The sequence below is a fragment of the Rattus norvegicus genome, chromosome 14 (genome assembly GCF_036323735.1).
Source record: "Rattus norvegicus strain BN/NHsdMcwi chromosome 14, GRCr8, whole genome shotgun sequence".
Taxonomy (NCBI): domain Eukaryota; kingdom Metazoa; phylum Chordata; class Mammalia; order Rodentia; family Muridae; genus Rattus; species Rattus norvegicus.
This window is the reverse complement of record NC_086032.1, coordinates 82,740,685-82,759,109: the sequence shown is the minus strand read 5'-3', so window position 1 is coordinate 82,759,109 and position 18,425 is coordinate 82,740,685. Positions and strand designations below refer to the sequence as shown.

Genomic DNA, 18,425 nt, shown 5'->3' with positions numbered 1-18,425 from the left:
CCTGAGTTCAGTCCCCAGCTCTGAAAAAAAGAAAAAAAAAAAAAAGAATTATGGGGAAAATTACAATACTGTTTTCCATAAGAACAAAAAATACCATAAGCACTACATCCAATCGTTTCATATAATCCTCAAATTTTGCTGCTACCAGTGAGAGTGGTATTTTATACATACGTATTTCAGATAAGCTGATCAACATTAAAATGTTGCTAAGGAGTATTTTTGGATAGTAGTACGTATCATTAAAGGGCCTTTGTGTTCTTGGTAAAATCAGAAACAATACTCAGAATCTCAAATGATAGGAACCTATAAATGCTGAAGCCATTGTTCTAAATATTTCTTAAAAATCATAACAACACACAAAAATGCAAGTTTCTTTTTTTGCCAAATATTTCAAAGGGCACACTGTACATATTAGACATAACAAATAAGTATTTTTAAAAATATTTCTCGGGGTTGGGGATTTAGCTCAGTGGTAGAGCGCTTGCCTAGCAAGCGCAAGGCCCTGGGTTCGGTCCCCAGCTCCAAAAAAAAGAAAAGGAAAAAAAAAATTTCTCAAGTCAAGTCTGGTTGTAGACATTTTAGTCCCAGCACTGAGGAGGCAGAGGCAGATGGATCTCTGAGTTTGATGCCAGCCTGGTTTATATACTGAGTTCCAGGACAGCTGGGGTTACCCTGTCTCAAAAATCACCTGACACCAAACCCCCTTCTTCACAGACCTGTTTCATTTGCACATTATCCAAAGTCAACTAATAGGTACACAAAGGCTTTTTACAAACTGATACTTTCAATCCTGATTTTACACTTGTGACCCAGAAGAAACAGTTTTCCAGCTCAGCATTTCCAGCAACAAACTAATATTTTGCTCGTTATGTAAAGAAAATGGTTTCTCTAGTTAGTCAACCTGAATTTAAAGAGTTGTCCACAAGCTCAAAGCTATTAAAATTTCTGCCGAGCTTTTTTTTTTCACCCCCGGAGCTGAGGACCGAAACCAGGACCTTTCGCTTGCTAGGCAAGCCCTCTACACTGAGCTAAATCCCCAACCCCATCTGCCAAGTTTTTTAATTTGTTGACAATAGTTAATTGCCTTGATTAGTAGAAAATAAAGCTAGTGGCACAAACCTTTAATCTCAGCACTAGGGAGGTAAAGAAAATCGCAAATCTCTATGAGTTCCATCCAAGACAACCAGAACTACATAGTGAGACCTTGTCTCAAAAGAAAAAGAAAAGAGGAGGAAGAGGAGGAAGGAGTGGCAGCTGAGAAATTCTGGAATCATTTTATATTCAAATAGTGTGTGTGCACATGCATACATACATACATACATACATACATGGGTATATACACACACAAATATATAGTCAACCTATATTTCAGCAGGCTTATAAGTCATACGAAATACAGAAGTCATATGGAATACAGAAGTCTTTGATTTGACAGGTCCCTGTACATTTCTCACATTGATAAAACTACCCCAAAATACTATATGCCAAAGGCAAGTCACAGAATGTTCCAAGAGTAACAGACATAAAAAAAAAAGTTATCTTATATTAAACATTATGCTCACTTGACTACATAAAAGTATAACAAATCAAATGACTTAAGATCTGCATCTTATGTCAAAGGAACATTACTACTACCACTATACCGAAGATGGCAGGCACAAAGCCTACCACCAAAGAGTTTAAGATTCCTTTAATTGGAAAACCCTAACTTGTATAATCTCATAAAACAAATGTGTAGCAAAAGAAACTAGGTTTCTCAGGCTGAGAACTTGCACCTGTTTCCAGCCTTAATACAGATATAACCTAGAATAACCATCAATAGTTAGGTATCATAGGACTTAATTTTCATGAAAATTGAAACCTGTTTACTCTTTCCAACATATCTTTCTGAATGTACCTGCTTAGGTACTGGAAATGGCTCAGTGCATTAGAATACATACTGCTCTTACACAGGACTCAGGTTCAGTTCCCAGTTCCCACGTGGTGGCTCACAAACATCCCTAGCTCCAGTTCCAGGGGCTCTGAAGCCCTTTTCTGAACTCTGTAGGTATCAGGCAGGAATGTCCTACATATTCAGACATGCAGATATACACATAAAACAAAAAATATTTTTAAAACTTATCTAATGTCTAACACCAATGACAGGCTCCATTACTCTACATAAACAATATAAAGAAAGTAATAAACACCATTTGACTGTTATATAGCATAATCTTCAAACACTAACATATTAATTAGCTCCATCTTACAAATGAAGACAGAGATGGCTCAGTGGTTAAGAGCACTGACTGCTCTTCCAGAGATCCTGAGTTCAATTCCCAGCAACCACATGGTGGCTCACAACCATCTGTAATGGGATCTGATGCCCTCTTCTGGTGTGTCTGAAGATAGCAACAGTGTACTCAAAAAAAAAAAAAAAAAGCTGCCCCGTGTATAGGCATGGAAAAGCAGCATTCAAATATAGGGTTGTCAGATTTCTAAGCACAGGCTTTTCACAAAACCACAAAAATTTCTACCCTCTAACCAGGGCCCTGCTTGCAAGTCTACATAAAAAGAAAAATAAAATGCTGTTAATTTTATAATTCAAAATATGGTTAATTATAACATCTGAAATTGGCATTTTACAATTTTTAACAGAACAAAGAAGGTACCATCAGACCAATCTTTCCTTCTCTGGAGTTGACTTGTTGAACCATTCTACTATTCTACTATTACAACATATACAAAATTTTAAAGTGTTACCCTTCTCTAAGAATGAACTTCCGGGGTTGGGGATTTAGCTCAGTGGTAGAGCGCTTGCCTAGCAACCGCAAGGCCCTGGGTTCAGTCCCCAGCTCCGAAAAAAAGAAAAAGAAAAAAAAAAAAAGAAAAAAGAAAAAAAAGAATGAACTTCCAATCAAGTCATAATGACAAAAACAAAACAAACAACAACCAAAAAACTTGACCAAGGCCCACACTAGAAATCCCAGCACTTAAGAGGCGGAGGGTATGAGGATCCAAACCAGCCTGAGCTACATACACAGTTATGCCTTGACTAAAAGAAAAACACCCTCGGGGTTGGGGATTTGGCTCAGCGCCAAGGCCCTGGGTTCGGTCCCCAGCTCCAAAAAAAAGAATAGAAAAAAAAAAAAAAGAAAAGAAAAGAAAAGGAAAACACCCTCATTGTGGTGTTCTACATTTAAATGTTTTCTTCAAATAAAACAAGACACATTCAAAGTAGAATCATTTCAAATATCAAATTTGTGGTCCAGGTAAGAAACTTTTGGAGTTTCCAAAATGATATGCCAATCCTTCTATGTTGAAGCAAGCACTAATTTCAATTCAACATGGATAAAATTCACAGAAATTTTTCAACATCACCTTATTCAAGTAACTCAGTTTACTTCCTTGCTTTGGGAGTGTTCACATACTACTAATAATGTATACAATAACAAAGGAGAGATAATCCTCAAAAGTTTAATGAAATAAACCAAAATGGAAGACTAATAAATCAGGAAATTAAATTCTCTGCCTTATAGACAGAAAAACCTTCAAGGTAACAGTCAATATTGGGTTAAAAATATTAAGTACTATAGTCAATTCATACTATCTTAAATCTGGGTACCTTTAATTTGCCTTTCCAGCTGCCTCTCTGTAAGCCTTTAATTATTTTGAACCTTAGTTTTCTCAAATGCAAGGCAAGAATAATTCTAAACCTATAGATTTGTCTTAGAAATTACTTTATAACTAAAACAGTAAGAAGCTGGAGGCAATGAATTGCTGGTACTACTGTTATTGCAGAAAGTCTATAGTGATGCTGGAATAAGACAGATTCTGAAGGCCAGTTTAGGGTCTTCCAAGTTTCAGAATATTTATAATTCCAAATTTGTTTTGTCACTTCAAAATTCAAATCTGACCCCTTTATAGAACACGCTCAGCCATGAACAGTTAAGTGCTTTCACCTGCTTATTCTTACTATGTAGCTCAAATATAAAGGCCGTGCTAACATCTTTGATCAGTGACCTAGGTTCCAAATTCATAATCTGTATCCAATGTACTATCTCTAAATTGATCTGCCTCAATCAAAAGAAACAAGCCTTCCTAAATAATACAAAATAAAACCTCTCAGCATTACAAATCACCGCTCAGAAAAATTTTCTATTCAGAAGTTTGTTTTGTTTTGTTTTTTTAAGTATTATGGAATCACAAAAGACTAGAAAATTATTGTACTATTATGATACGTGAAGTCTAATGGTCCTACTCTGCAGATGGCCCTTCTAACTAGACTGTTTAGGGTTTTCATTACGTCCTCATCCAAGTACTCTAATACTTACCTTGAGCCCAAAAGTAACAGGTAAATGGAAAGATTAGATTTTGACAAGATAACTTAATGAAAGGCTTGGTGGCACACACCTATAATCCCAGCATTTAGGAGGCAGAGGCAGGCAGACCTCTGGTCAGTAACAGTAAGTTTGCAGCCAGCCAGGGCTAGGTAAAAAGATCCTGCTTCCAAACTAAAAAAAATAAACCCTAAAATATTCCACACCATATGATGTTATCTCTTCACTTAAGAACCATGAACACACGCTTCCATGATTTCACATATTTGGGAACAGACTACCTAAATCAAGGCCTTTAAAGAAATTTCAACTCCTCCTTAGCATATATAAACTACATTGGATGTACTGCCAATTTGCCAAAAAAGATAAAACAAATCATTTGCTGAATGTTAACAAACGCTTTCTTCTTCCAAGTTGGTCATTTATATGTCATCATTATCTTGGTTGTTGCTGTTGTTAGAAACACTTGTTATAAACCCAGTTGTCTAGGTTGTTACTAAAGATGTGCAACAGTTGATGCTAGATGGTCCAAATTTTGGTGATCCAAAGAGCAGTTCTGTTGAATTCCTATTAAACGCTTGGATGAAACAACTCAATATATCACTTTGATCCAGTAAGTGAAAACAATTTTCTTCTAGATTACAAACAAATATTTCACTGATCTCAGTTCTTCAATACAGAGCTCAAGACATCCAGTGATACATCTTACTCCAATGACACATGCCAAAGAAAAAAAGCCAAATTTTCTGGAGACAGGATTTCCTTATTAACATCAAGGAGTTGTTACTGGTTACCTCAGTGTCACCTGCAAGATACTTACGAATTTGTGTGGAGATATTCAAAGGTTAGTTGGGCTCGGTTGAGACTGCTGTAATTGGTGAAGGCCATGACTGCGATGAGTCTTCAGTCTTTGTCCGTAAACAGGAAAGTACATATAGTGAAATAGATTTCCCCAGGATTCTGTCCAGTAAAGGGTAAGTTTGTCCTTTCTTAGTGACACATGAAACAAAATTTCCCAAATATCTATCCAAAATATTGGATATTAGTCAGATATTTGAAACTGCGAGTGATTTACGTACTTCGATGACTCTGATGTATTACTTTGGAAAGTACTATATTCTAAACTACAGTCGTTAAAGTGCTCTGGGGATCAAGCTTCCTTCACACAATTCCGACGTACATCAAAAGTGAACGGTTCTGAATGGTCTTCAAACTTGGCGGTTTATTACAGCTTCAACTTCACGTTCTTCAAGTCCTTTTCTGTTCTCCTAAATTCAGGAAATTGACCTACTTCTGTCATAAAGCTGACGGTCCATCTACATCATTACCACCGAAGACTTTGTCACCACCGAAGACATCAGGCTCCTCAAAAAAAGTGCTCTACTGGACAGTGCAATGGAGAGGATGCTACTTCTGGCTTCACGGCTTCTCAACAGAAAGGTCCTTGGTGCTGACTGACAGATTTCTTTTCCCAAACCCCGCCCCAACACAGCTTGCTATTATGCCACAATCACCACAGGTAGCAGGTGAAATTACTCACAGTGGCCCACAGAAACACCTCACAATGTACCCTCCAGAATCACCTCAGGCGCGCCCTTCCCCCACCCCCTTCAGAAGATGGCCTCGGGCCCTCAGGCCTTCCCAAGCCTGGGTCCTGTGGCCACCTCCTCGCTACTGACAGAGAGGAGTTAGTCCCAGATCCTGGGAGAACAGAGGACAGTGGCGAGTGCACCACCAGATCGGATCGGGCGTTGCCTGCAGCTCGCAGATGCCTTTGTCCCTCCCCGCGGAATTGGAACTCAACCACCGCAGCGCGCTCTTGGAACCATGTGCTGTCGCTGCCTCCGCCGCCGCTGCCGCCACCACCGCCCGTGCCGCGACACGCCGCGCCAGAAAAGACGATGACAGGACGAGCGTCACGAGATTCAGCGTTTAGAACGTCTCAGAGTCCCGTGCTGCGGCCGCCACCGCTACCTCAGGCACCGCTTTGTCTCCGTAAGCGCACGCAGCGCGAATCACCTCGCTCACTCCCGACGGCCCTGCCGCCGAGGCCTCCACCGCACCTTCGGCCAATCACAGACCTCGAAGTCTTCCCGCCCCCGCCCTGAGACTCCACCTTCTGATTGGCGGGCAACGTTGATCCACGTGACCGGATCTTGTTTAGCCGGTCCGCCCCCATCACGTGAGGGCACACGCCTCTCTTCCTGCTTGCCTGACCCTCTCCGCCATTTAAAGGCACAGTACCGGGGGCGGGCCGAGCAACGCAGCCGGGACGGTAGCTGCATCGCAGAGCGGAGGAGCCATCTTGTCTTGTCGCCGGGGAGTCAGGCCCCTAACTCGAAGAAGCCCTGGCGCGCCCTCCCCCCCTCCCCGGTCTGGTAGGGCGAAGGAGCGGGCGTGCGGTCGATCGAGCGATCGGTTGGCGGCTCTTTCTCCTGCTCTGGCATCCAGCTCTTGGGGCGCAGGCCCGGCCGCCGCGGCGCGCGCCCGGTGGCCGTTGGCGCTCGCGCCGTGTCTTTCTTCTCGTACGCAGAACTCGGGCGGCGGCCTATGCCTTTGCGATCCGACGAGGGGTCGTCCGGGTGGTTGGCGGCGGCGGGCAACTGCTCCGCCCCGCTCCCGGGGAGGCGGCGGGGGAGGCTGGGGTGGCCGGGACCGGCCTGGAGGCCTGGCGCCACCCTTCAGGGCCTGCTAGGACCCAGTTGGAGGGTCAGGAGGGAGCTGGAGGATGGTTGGTGGTGGGCTTTCTCCTTTGCCTTTTCCTACTTATGCCACCTTAGTAGGGAGCGAGAGCTCTGGCGGCAGCTCCGGGGTGGGGATTCGAGCCCCGGAGTCGGAAGATCTGGGTTTGCTTCCGGGCCTAGCCACTCGCTGGCCGAGTGACCTTAGGCAAGTCACTCTGTAATTTGTCTGCGCCTCAGTTTCCTCCTCTGCCTATCAGTGTGTGTATGGAATTGGAAGCTCTCTTCAAAAGCGTCGGTTTACATAAAGATGATTATTGTTTTTATTTTTCTTTGAGTTGCAAGAAGACATAGCAATTGCTCATTCCCTGAAATTAAATCCGGAAACCTTTTATTGAAGTTGGAGATCGGAAGGTTCCCTGAACTTCTGTACAGAAACACATGGGAAAATGTTTTCCAGGGGAATGAGTAGATCCTTCAGTAGCAAGTTTTGAAAGGGGGCTATGACCCAGAAGAGTTTAGAACATTTTTTGCCACCAGGAGGAAACTGAGGCCTACATGTCATTTGGGACCCTTCACAACCAATATGAAGCCCCCATTTGAGTCCCTGGTATATGTGAGCTGCTTCTTAATGCATAATGGCTGTTTCGGGTAACATCACTTCACTGCTTGGCTTTTATTCTAAGCCCTTTCCTCTCACCATAGGGTGCCTGAAGGGTCGCTGAGGCATATGGTACAATGGCACCCAATATAAAGCAGCTACAATTAGGAGTGAATGTGTTCTCTAGTAACAAGAAGTGTAATCTTTGGCCCAGCGATTGTTTTCTGCTGCTCGTACTGGTGCCTGACTACTTTTCTTTCATTGTTTTTTACAACCATGATTGACATCCATTATTTGCTCCTATTTTGTATCCCTGGTTTGCGTGATTGGTAGTGAACAGGCTTATTTTTAAACGGTGCTGCCAAAACTAGCTAATGGTGCACATGGATTTTTAGCAAGCAGGCTCCTTGGAACAGACTGAACCAGGCGTTGGATTCCTGAAGATGTTTGGGTTTTTGTTTTTGTTTTTTTAATTGAAGGTTAAAGTTACCCAAAAAGTTTTGTTGGACTCTGGCTGAACCACAAAATCAGTATATTCGGAATCATTTTGAAGCTTAACTTTTTCCTAGCCAGCCTTGTATTCTAGTTGCTTGCAAATGTGAGACTGAATGGCCAAAATGCCGTTTCTTTCTTTGTTGTTTGTTTGTTGTCAGCTGCTTTTATCAAATTCCAGGCCATTATCCAGCAAACACTATTAAAATGTTTGAACAGTTGGGTTTCAAACATTTTCGTTTTGTGGAGTGGTGCTTATCAAGTGGTACAGCTCTCTAAGCAAGTGAACACAAACATATTTAAGTGTATTTTGTATGATTAGATGTTACCAATTCTGATATTTTATTCAAATGTCTAAAAAATAAGTTGACTATTCCCTTTACCAAAGGGCCAGACACAACTGATTTCCTTTCAAGAGAAATGACTGTTTTGAAGAAAAACTGTGTTGGTCTTAGCTCTTTTGTAATTAAATCTGGATGTACCTCAAAAGACTCTATAAGACTGTGGTGTTAAAAGGCTTTCCTCTGGAGAAAGAGAAACAAATCAACTGGAACTTAAAAGCTTGAAATTCCATGACAAAACACAGATGTCCAGGATTGGAGTTCGTGAAGTATCTGCAGTAATTGGAGTGGATACGCTTTTCACTGGAGCTACCACCATGAACTCCAGGGTCCCAGATTTTCAAGAAGTGGACCTGTGACCCAGAAGAGCTTGTCAAGATATGACAGAACTCTGGAGGTGGACGTTTTGTATTCGATTTTGGAACTGCTGATCTTGCCGTGAGTAAAGAGGCAACAACTCACCCAGCACTGCCACCAGCACTGTCACTGGGAACTTGAAGACCCAAGCTTCTGTCCAGACCCTCAGTGCAAACTGACAACACTCCATCCAAAGTGAACTACGGTACTTGCCATTTCCCAAATGCCTTACTTTTCATTTCTGCACTTCTACTGTTCATACTCTTTACCCTGGAAATACACTTTTGTGGTTCTTCACCTGGCAGATCTCTGCCATTTTCATACAACTAAGATGCTCTCTTCCCTGTAACTCTCTTAATATTAAAAAGAACATCTTTAGGATAACTTTAATCTCTTATATGCAAAGTCTGGTTCCTTGCATGCATTTATTCTCTTTCCATATAGCAAACACTGAAAGTAAGAGTCTTGGTTTTATGTATCTTTGCCCAAACATACCACCATTTCTAATGAAGCCTTTTTAAAAGCAGGGATCCTTAATCTTCAGTGAGTGTATAATTGCTACATTATAATTAACATTACTCTAGATAAAAAGAATTGGTTGGATTTCATGTTTTATTTCTTAGTCCTAGATTTTAAAAAAATCTAGGGAACCATATGACCTAAAAAGGAACTGAGATTCAAATTAGGTGTGTTATAACAAGAATGGGGACCAAACAAGGCCTTACACCGTCTTGCTCAAGATAGAACTTGTTGGATGGCATTGACTGCCCTTCCAAAGGTCCTGAGTTCAATTCCCAGCAACCACATGGTGGTTCACAACCATCTGTAATGGGATCTGATGCCCCCTTCTGGTGTCTGAAGACAGCGACAATGTACTCACATACATAAAATAAAAATATCTTTAAAAAGAAAAAGAATTTGTTAATGTAAAGTTAGGGCAGTGTTTAAAGGACAAGAGCATAAGACAGCATTAGGACAGCACCAGGAAAGTTAAGGGTACTTTTTTCATTGTTCATTCAGCTTTTATTTTTTTGCTGACCCTCTAGCAATTTCTCTATCATCATCTAAGCCAGGCCTAGGAATACCCATCAGACAGTAGATATGCTGACAGTGGACCCCCACCCTAGTGTTAAGACTCCTCTGTTTATAATTCCATGTGTTTGTTACCTGTTTTTTCCCTGCCCCTTCTAGTCCCGTGCCTCCTGATTGCTGAATGTTCATTCACCTGGACCGTCCAATGACCTTCCTTCTGCTACTCCATCAGCCTACAGACCTGGTACTTGGATTTTTGTCCATGGTGATTCCTACCACCTTACTACTGAAGAAGACACCATTCCAGTGGACCACTGTGACCCAAGAAGCATTCAGCCATCATGATGTGGCCTTTACCTCCACTCCTGTCTACTCTGCCCAGATTCAGCACAGCCCTTTATAGTGCAGTCAAGAGTCTTCAAGCCAAATAACTGAAGCTATTTTATCACAACAAAGGCCAAGTTTATTCCATAAATGTACAGTTCATTTCTGCAGTTTATTCTTCAGAGACACATAGTAAACTTGGACCAGGGGATTTTGTTTTGTTTATATTGTCAACACTGAAGAAAGGCATCATCTCTGAGAACTCCACAATCTCAAATGACTGAAGTTTCATGAACTGCCTAGGATCCTGTCAAGGTCACTGGACTCTTAATTTTCCTACTTCAAATCTATAGCTGTCTACTGAATGAGAAAGCAGATATTCTGACCCATTGGGATTGAAACCAAGGCATATTGAATTCCTCATAGTATCATCTGTGGGTTACTCAGGAACCAAAACTTTTAACACCAATTTAAGAAATTCTACTGAGGAATCCCTTTATCTAACCATCTCACAAGGCTTCAACCAGATTCCTGAAAAGACCTCTTGATATATCAAGATAGAACTTACATGGTAATCTCCTCTGTTTATATAGCACTTTACAGGTTTAAAGCACTTTCATATACATTTATACCAATTACCAACATAGTCACACTACTTTTTGAAATGAGGGAACAGAAGTTTAAGTACTTCAGCAATTCTAAGGTGGCACTGTGGTAGAAGTTAGTCCTTCTGACTCCCAGTCCAGTATTACTCTTGGCATTATCTTAGCCTTCACTTTATCCACAGTATTAAAATGGCTAGAGACTGAAAAATGCATCTGCTTCCGATTTATATGGTGCCCTTATTAGGGCACAATGTTTGAAGTGCAATTGTGATAACTACAGCTAGACCAGAATCCCTTGATAACATCCCTAAAGTGCAGGAATAAGCAGTCTCCATGGTGGTTGGTTTTTAGATTTTTCTTGTTCATTTTCATGGTCTCCCCAAGAACTATTTAACTACAGATCTGCACTTGTTTCTCTTAATTTTTATTAATCTTCTTGGACACAGAAAGTTTACTTGTAGTCTTCTGTTTCCAAATTAATAGGTAGAATGAGCCATTTGCTTTTATATGTGTGTATAATTTATAGTTTTTGTTGTCCAATGAGGTGATAAGATATGTAGTATGTGTAGTGTATTTAGGTCTCAAGATGTGCAGCAAGACTTCATTTAACCCAGTGTGTATACATCATTCAAACACATGGAGTGCTGCGTGGTTTTTTTTTTTCTTTCTTTCTTTTTTTTTCCTTCCCTACATTCTTTTTAACAGAATGGGAGACTCAGCTGTATAACCAGTGAGTCTTAATTATTGACAGATTGGCCTGGAGACCCCATAATAAATTCATTGTCTTTGAAACACCCTTTCTCATACTTTGTCGTTAACTGATTGAATTAGTGTGTTACATCTGAGGATTACACATTTTAATTATTACCTTTTTTTCAAGGGAACCTCTAAAATATTTGTGGGATAATAGGAAAGAATAGGGGGGAAATGACTTTTGTCTTAGTTGAATTAGCAATAACTTCCCACTGAGTCCTGTAACTTTTAAGGGGATTGCTCCTCAGGTATCTAAGAAGAAAAGAGATTTTTCATAGAAGTAGAGTTGTGGCCCTCTGAAATCTTACTGCTTAAGTGAAGTTATCCAACTATGGACTTCTCAAAAGTAATGTTTGCAAAGAAATGGATATATTTCCCAGTGTTAGAACTTAAAAAACCAACAATCTTGTTCCCTAGTAATCATTTTTTAAAAAAAAATACATTGGGAATTTCATGCAATGTATTTATATTCCCCTAACTTCCCCAAAACTGTCCCCTACCCTCTTTCAATTTCATATCTTTTTCTTTTTTTTTAAATCCCCCAGTTTGTGCTGATCAGATACTTAATGAGACATCCACTAGGTCATGGTTCACTCTTCATTTTTAAACCCAACTTTAATCAGAATTTATAATAAAGCTTGTTGATCTGTAACATGATCCACATTAGAGAAAGACTAGAAAAACTTTTGTCTACTTTGTCTTAGCATTGAGCTTGCTTACCCACATTCTGGTTTGCATGACCTATTTTTTGTATTTCAGCATTTTGTGAACAACTTATCACTGATTTAACAAAGGCTTTGTGCTCATGAAGTTCTTTGAAGGGGCGCTCTATGGAAGTCCAGAGTAACGTGAAGCTGCTCTGGATGAAGAAGTGAAGTGGGAATTGAGGACTGCAACCTGCCACAACCATCTTTACCACCATGGTGATGCCTAAAGGGACTTCCTTATGTAAAATTCTTCAGAAAATACTGCTTGAAACCACTGCCCTAGAAAAACGTGTTTGACATGAATGGCATTCTCTTCTTTTATGTACTTCTAACTCAGAACAGTTCATATTCAGTTGAAGATGCTTTATCCAGAGAATGATAACTACAGCATTGTCTAATGAAGTTTTAATAGCATTCCATCCAAGGTGGACTTCCTGGAGTTGGATATAACCAGAGAACAATTCATATGTATCCTACACTGAAGAACCCCATTAACTTTCAGAAACCTATAACTAGTGGTACTGGAAGTACGTGACTTGGAAGTCTGTGTAAATTGCCTGAGAGCTGGTATTGAAGCTGATGCCTCCTCGAGGCCATCTTAGACCAAGTTGTTCGGTTGTTAACTATGGTACTCCATGTACAAAGGATAACCATTAACTATGAAGCAGAATTGAAATACAATTTTTCCTAAAGGGACTTGCAACCTGGTTATTCATTGTCTCGAGTTTCAAGTCATTTTGATGCAACTAGTAGTTATTAAACTGCTCCATGTCTTTTTGTTATTTAATAAATACTCTTTCCAGGGCTTAAAAAACCAAAACTAAATTTCTCCAACACGTCTGTACTTGTCTATTCAAAATTAACTACTCACCACTACATGGAAGAGATGATTCTGAAGACACGCTCTTTGAGCATCTTTTATCATACATGTGACTTAAAATGTAGCTGGACAGTTTCCCTCTACCCAGTGAAATATTTAATGATTAGCCTTCATTCATGCCTGATACCATCGATATATGTATGTGGTGGGCAAAGTTTGACATAGGCATTTGACTCTAGGATGTGATAGCTTGTTAGTCGCTTCAAGTAGCATATTGTCAACCTGTTTGCTGGAAAAATAGACTAACTTGGAAAAATCTATAAATGGCAGCTAAGAATTTTTTTCAGTATTCCTGAGTTTCTGTCCTTGGGATATTTCAATGGAATTTCACCTGTCCCTTCACTGAACAGACTGACTTTATTCCTTACTATGAAGTATTCTTAAGACATTAAGATTACTTTTATAGAAAGGATAAAATTCCTGACTATCCAATCATCATAGTGAACAAGACTTCAATTTGTGACCTGTGAAAAATCTCATTTCTCTACTTCATAGTCAATTTAAGGGCCAAACGCCATCAGCTACTCTGAGTGCACTGGGTAAACGTTGGAACTGCCTTCTTTATATCCTTGTTTCTTCTCTAAACTAATCATGATTACATGATTCTTACCACAAATCAAATCACTCAGATCTGGTTAGACTGCTCACAGTTAACAAATCAAACTCTGGATGACTTCTGCTTGTATATGCAACTACTATTTGTAAAGAAATTAGAGGTTCACTTTTTGATTCCTCTACATTGCTAGCTCTTTGTGTTTGTATTCAAAACAAAACTAAGCTACACTGCCAATTATTCCCTCCTGCCATACCCAGTTAAAATGAAGAATCGGGAATCTAATCAGTAAGCGGATAAGTAGAAAAAACCAAAACTTAAGGCAAAAAAAAAAAGCCTTAATCTAGGGCCTTTTCTACTATCTTCATGTCTTGGATTTCATCTAAATCAACAGTATCACCCAACCAGTCTGAGGTCTTGACTTGCTTTTCAGATGATTCTTAGAGATGGGCTGTATTACAGAAGGTGAAGACTTGATTACCAAAGAAAGTAGAGCCAACTATGACAAAACCTGGCTCTACGATCCTATTGCTCCCAGATGTAGCATAGACTCAACTAGAACCTCAAGTCTGCGTTGAGGATATAGCCTTCTAAGCTGACAGTTCTTGCAAAGATGAGCAAGAAAATGAAAGCTGCTATACCCAACTGGCCCTTTAAGATCCAAAAATAATGTCTGGAGTAAACCCTGTGGAGTACCCAGGACAAAAACTAATTTACAGAGCTTCATTATTAATCTGCCTGTTCTTCTAGATTATAGTTTAACTATTGGTGTGGCTGGCCCTGCTGAAGTTGTTTGCCTGCTTACCTGTCTTCAGCTCCTAACCTACCTTTTTTGACATGCTACTGCGATCAGACTGACTGACTTTGAGAAAACTACACTTTCAGCCTCTCGTGCCCAATTCCACCAAGGAAGTTTGACTAGAAGGAACTCATACCTTACCCCCACCAGAACTAATGTTCGTAACAGAAAGGAACATGCTACATATTCCTTGACCAGCAACTCTAGAGAACAACCCTGCTTATTTTCAACACCTGATACATCTATTTGATCTAATAGGCGTATAGAAGGTTGGCAGCAGAATACATTGCTTCTCTCTTTGGTAACTCAGAAATGAATATAATAAGTTCAACTTGACAAGAATCAGAAACACCAGAAGTTTACTGCTGAACTTCATTTGCCACTAACTCAAATAGCATCACAGACCTGCTTGCCAAGTAGGCGGCTAGTTTTCCTGCTTCATATCACCACTGCAGTGGGGCTTTGATGAAACTGACTTGGAAGGGAACCTTATGTTGAATCCTAGACTATGATGCTAAGGAAATTGTTTATTCAAGTGAATTGTAGGTTTCCTGAGGACAGAACAGACATCACTCCTGGTGATTTTTAGAATTTGATTAACCAAGGAAGAAATACCAGCTGCTAAAAGTCAACTTTATGGGCAAAGATTAAGCTCTCTATATCTGATCTTATCCTGGATGCCAGTTTTTTATTGCCCAACGACCATTTCCATCTCACTCTTAACAACCTCCTGGTGTTTTTTGGAACCATCTCTTCCAATTTTCAGTCCTTGTGGTTTAAACATTCTTTTCTGTGCTGGACATTTTGTTGCAACCTCACCAATCACAGTAAAGTCTATCTTGACTCTGGTGATTAGTTCAGGAATGGATGCATGATTCAAGTTTGTCCAATGATAATCAACCCTAGGTGTTCTCAGTTGTGGAGAAGTTCTCTTAGATGCTTTAGCTTTGTAGGAGAGAACTCAAACCATCAGGGCCTACTATGTTGAGTAAGCCAGGCAGAAAATGAAGCCAATACAGAGGGAAATGGAGCCAAAAGAGGAAGAGACTTGAGTTCTGATGACCACATTTATGCCCCTGTATCCAACTGTGCCTGAAGCTAATAGTACATCACCTGGACTTTTCAGTTATGTGAACCAATAAATTCCCTTTTTTGTTTAAATTACTTTGAGTTGTGTTTCTATTACTCAAAATTGAGGGCTAACGGTAATTAGCAGCAATGAAATCTTGCTTGGAACGTTCAAGATATTAAACTAGAGGTCAAGGCCACATTGAAATTATTTTCTAAAGGCAAAACAATACAATACAGAAACATAAAACTTACAGGTAAATAAGTTCAAGCAAAACTTGGTGAATACACTGACTCAGTGATAAAATCTACATAGTTAACATAAGGTACACTTATTGTGATTGCACATAGAAAAATGACCACAGTGGGCTAAGTGAAACAGTTGGTAGAGGTGTGTCTGGTGTGAATTCATTTAAAGGTGTGTGCTTATCTTTGTAAATGCAGAGAAAGGTTTTGTTACTGGCTCGAGCAGTGTAAATTACATGAGATTCAACTTCTATATGACTATTTTAGACTACATCTTAAATTTTATTTAAAAATAAATAATTTTAAAAATAAATGCCCACTGTTTGACATTGGCAAGTTACTCAACCCTGAATTTATCAAATGATTAAAAAATACCCCCTAAGTGAATCTAATACATATATTCTTACATTATGTGAGCTGACTACTTCACATTAGGAAGCTTAAAATTTAGGAATTGTTCCTTAGTTTTTAAAGCATCCAATTTAAAAAATCAAGATTCAACACTTGATAGCTTCATCGTACATGAAAATTTACCCCAGATTTTAAAGTGACGGCTACTAAATCCTGATTGCATTGCAAACGTTAGACAAAGAAATGAGTCACTTTTTAAAATCACAGAAATATCACAGAAATAAAGGTCAGAAAGGCCTTTTGGGTTGCTAAATCTTACACATGTACCTTGAATTTTCAACTTAGACAAACTTCCATATCTTAAAACACTCTTGACTGCTGTGACAGTATACATTTACATCCTGGTTACTGGTCCACTGAAGAGTGTCTTCTCCATTTAAACATTGGGCTAATGGACATCTATTGCTTTGACCTGTCCCGAATCACTTTTGTCACTAACAGAGCTCTCTTCTTTGGAAAGCTACCCCTTTGCTTCCCAATGCTGTGGCTTTAGTGGAACAGTTGATGGCAATACACTGACCTCGCACTCCTGGCGAAGATTCAAGCAGTCTAAGCATATACTATCAAAATTACTGTTACACTAGGATTTCAGATTTGTTTTTGATATTTTGAGACCATTTGTGTAGCCCTGGCAAGTTTTCCTGAAACTTGCTTGTAGACCAGGCTGGTCTCAAGATCTATCTACCCCTGGCTTTCAAGTGCCACCACTGTTTGGCAGTGGTGATTTTAAAGATTTATTTATTATACATAAGTACACCATAGCTGTCTTCAGACACCCCAGAAGAGGGCATCAGATCCCATTACAGATGGTTGTGAGCCACCATGTGGTTGCTGGGATTTGAACTCAGGACCTCTGGAAGAGCAGTCAGTGCTCTTAACCACTGAGCCATCTCTCCAGTCCAGAACTTCTGATTTAAAGAGAAATTACAGAGGCAAAAGTGACAGGAATTGAATAGTTCTGATGAAACTGTCCCAAAGAAATGATATGAACAATGATGTAAAATTCCCTGGAGAGCCCATTTTCAAGGGCTGTTACTCAGATTTTCCTTTAATTGTAGATTATCACACATCTTTATAAATTCACCTTAAAACAAAACAAAATAGGTTCTAAGATGGCTCAGCAGATGTACGTACTTGGTGCCAAACCTGACTACCTGGGCGGAGTACCCGGTATCTACTACTAGGAGAAACCGAACTCCAGCAAAGTGTCCTCGGACTTCCACATTTGTGCCAAACATACATACAAATAAATGTAATTTTTTTTTTTTGGAGCTGGGGAACGAACCCAGGACCTTGCGGTTGCTAGGCAAGTGCTCTACCACTGAGCCAAATCCCCAACCCATAAATGTAATTTTTAAGTGAGTTTCTATTGGTGGTAACTAAATGACTTGAAGGAACCAGAGAATAAAATATTAAACTTTAGACCATCATGAAAGCAATAACAATATTATTATTATTATTATTATTATTATTATTATTATTATTATTATTATTATTATTGCCCTGAAACTGAATTAAAAGTAGGGAGACCCTTGTAGAAGTCTTGGAGGGAAAGCTTTATTATTTTATGTTTCCATTCAGGGGAATAGTGTACAAAAAGAGCAAATGTGAATGGGGGATGTGAAACTAAAACCATTAGTTTGGGAAACAGAGATAGTTACTTCCAGAGACATGGCTTTAGGCAAAAAAATAAAATCCTGGTCCTTTGTGCAAACTAGCATTTAAAGAATTTCCAAATTTCTAAAAGACTGAGCTAAATTTATAGTATAGCTAAAATCTTCAAAAGTAACATTAACCGAAAGAAAACCAGTAGGCATTCATAAAATAGGGTCCCTAGAAGCCAAAGAGTGGGATAGATATGTCTGTCTATAAAACAAACCTGTAAAAGATTTGTTAAAGACACATCTCCAACATAAGTAAAAGACTTATGATTACTGTCCCCATACACAGGATTCCTATAAATTAACCACACTAGCAATTGTGTGTCCTGTAACAACAGGCATATATCCTGAGAAATGCTTTGTTAGATAGTTTTATTATAGGGTTGGGGATTTGGCTCAGTGGTAGAGCGCTTGCCTAGCAAGTGCAAGGCCCTGGGTTCGGTCCCCAGCTCCGGAAAAAAAAAATAAAAGATAGTTTTATTATGTCAACATAAGAGTAGACAACAAACTAAAACACCCGGTGCCACTAGCCTAAGTCTATCAAGGGACTACTGTAGAATGGGTGGCTCATCAGAGCACGGCACATTCATTGCTG

The 18,425-nt window shown here is 39.7% G+C and overlaps 2 protein-coding genes and 1 long non-coding RNA gene across 4 annotated transcripts in view; 2 read left to right on the top strand and 1 right to left on the bottom strand.

Annotated features, from left to right (window-relative positions):
• The window catches only part of Morc2 (MORC family CW-type zinc finger 2), a 42,537-nt gene extending 35,871 nt beyond the window's left edge, over positions 1 to 6,666 (bottom strand). Inside the window, exon 1 of one of the 2 annotated variants that reach the window (XR_005492921.2) lies at positions 5,140 to 6,666. Coding sequence is in view for 1 of the 2 variants with exons in the window: in NM_001415108.1 (NP_001402037.1) it covers positions 5,140 to 5,207 (68 nt within the window). In the remaining variant the exon portion in view is untranslated. The remainder of the gene's footprint in view (positions 1 to 5,139) is intronic. The other variant, NM_001415108.1, reaches the window with a different exon arrangement.
• On the top strand, positions 6,656 to 15,608 carry LOC134481691 (taurine up-regulated 1; the record flags this gene model as incomplete). Its single annotated transcript, XM_063273719.1, has 3 exons — positions 6,656 to 8,996; positions 9,983 to 10,718; positions 12,265 to 15,608. A coding segment is annotated over one exon (444 nt), but the record flags the coding sequence as incomplete, so codon positions are not given.
• Tug1 (taurine up-regulated 1) lies at positions 8,576 to 15,609 on the top strand. Its single transcript, NR_130147.2, has 3 exons — positions 8,576 to 8,996; positions 9,983 to 10,718; positions 12,265 to 15,609. It is a non-coding gene; the product is annotated as a taurine up-regulated 1 (long non-coding RNA).
• The last annotated feature ends 2,816 nt before the right edge of the window (positions 15,610 to 18,425 follow it).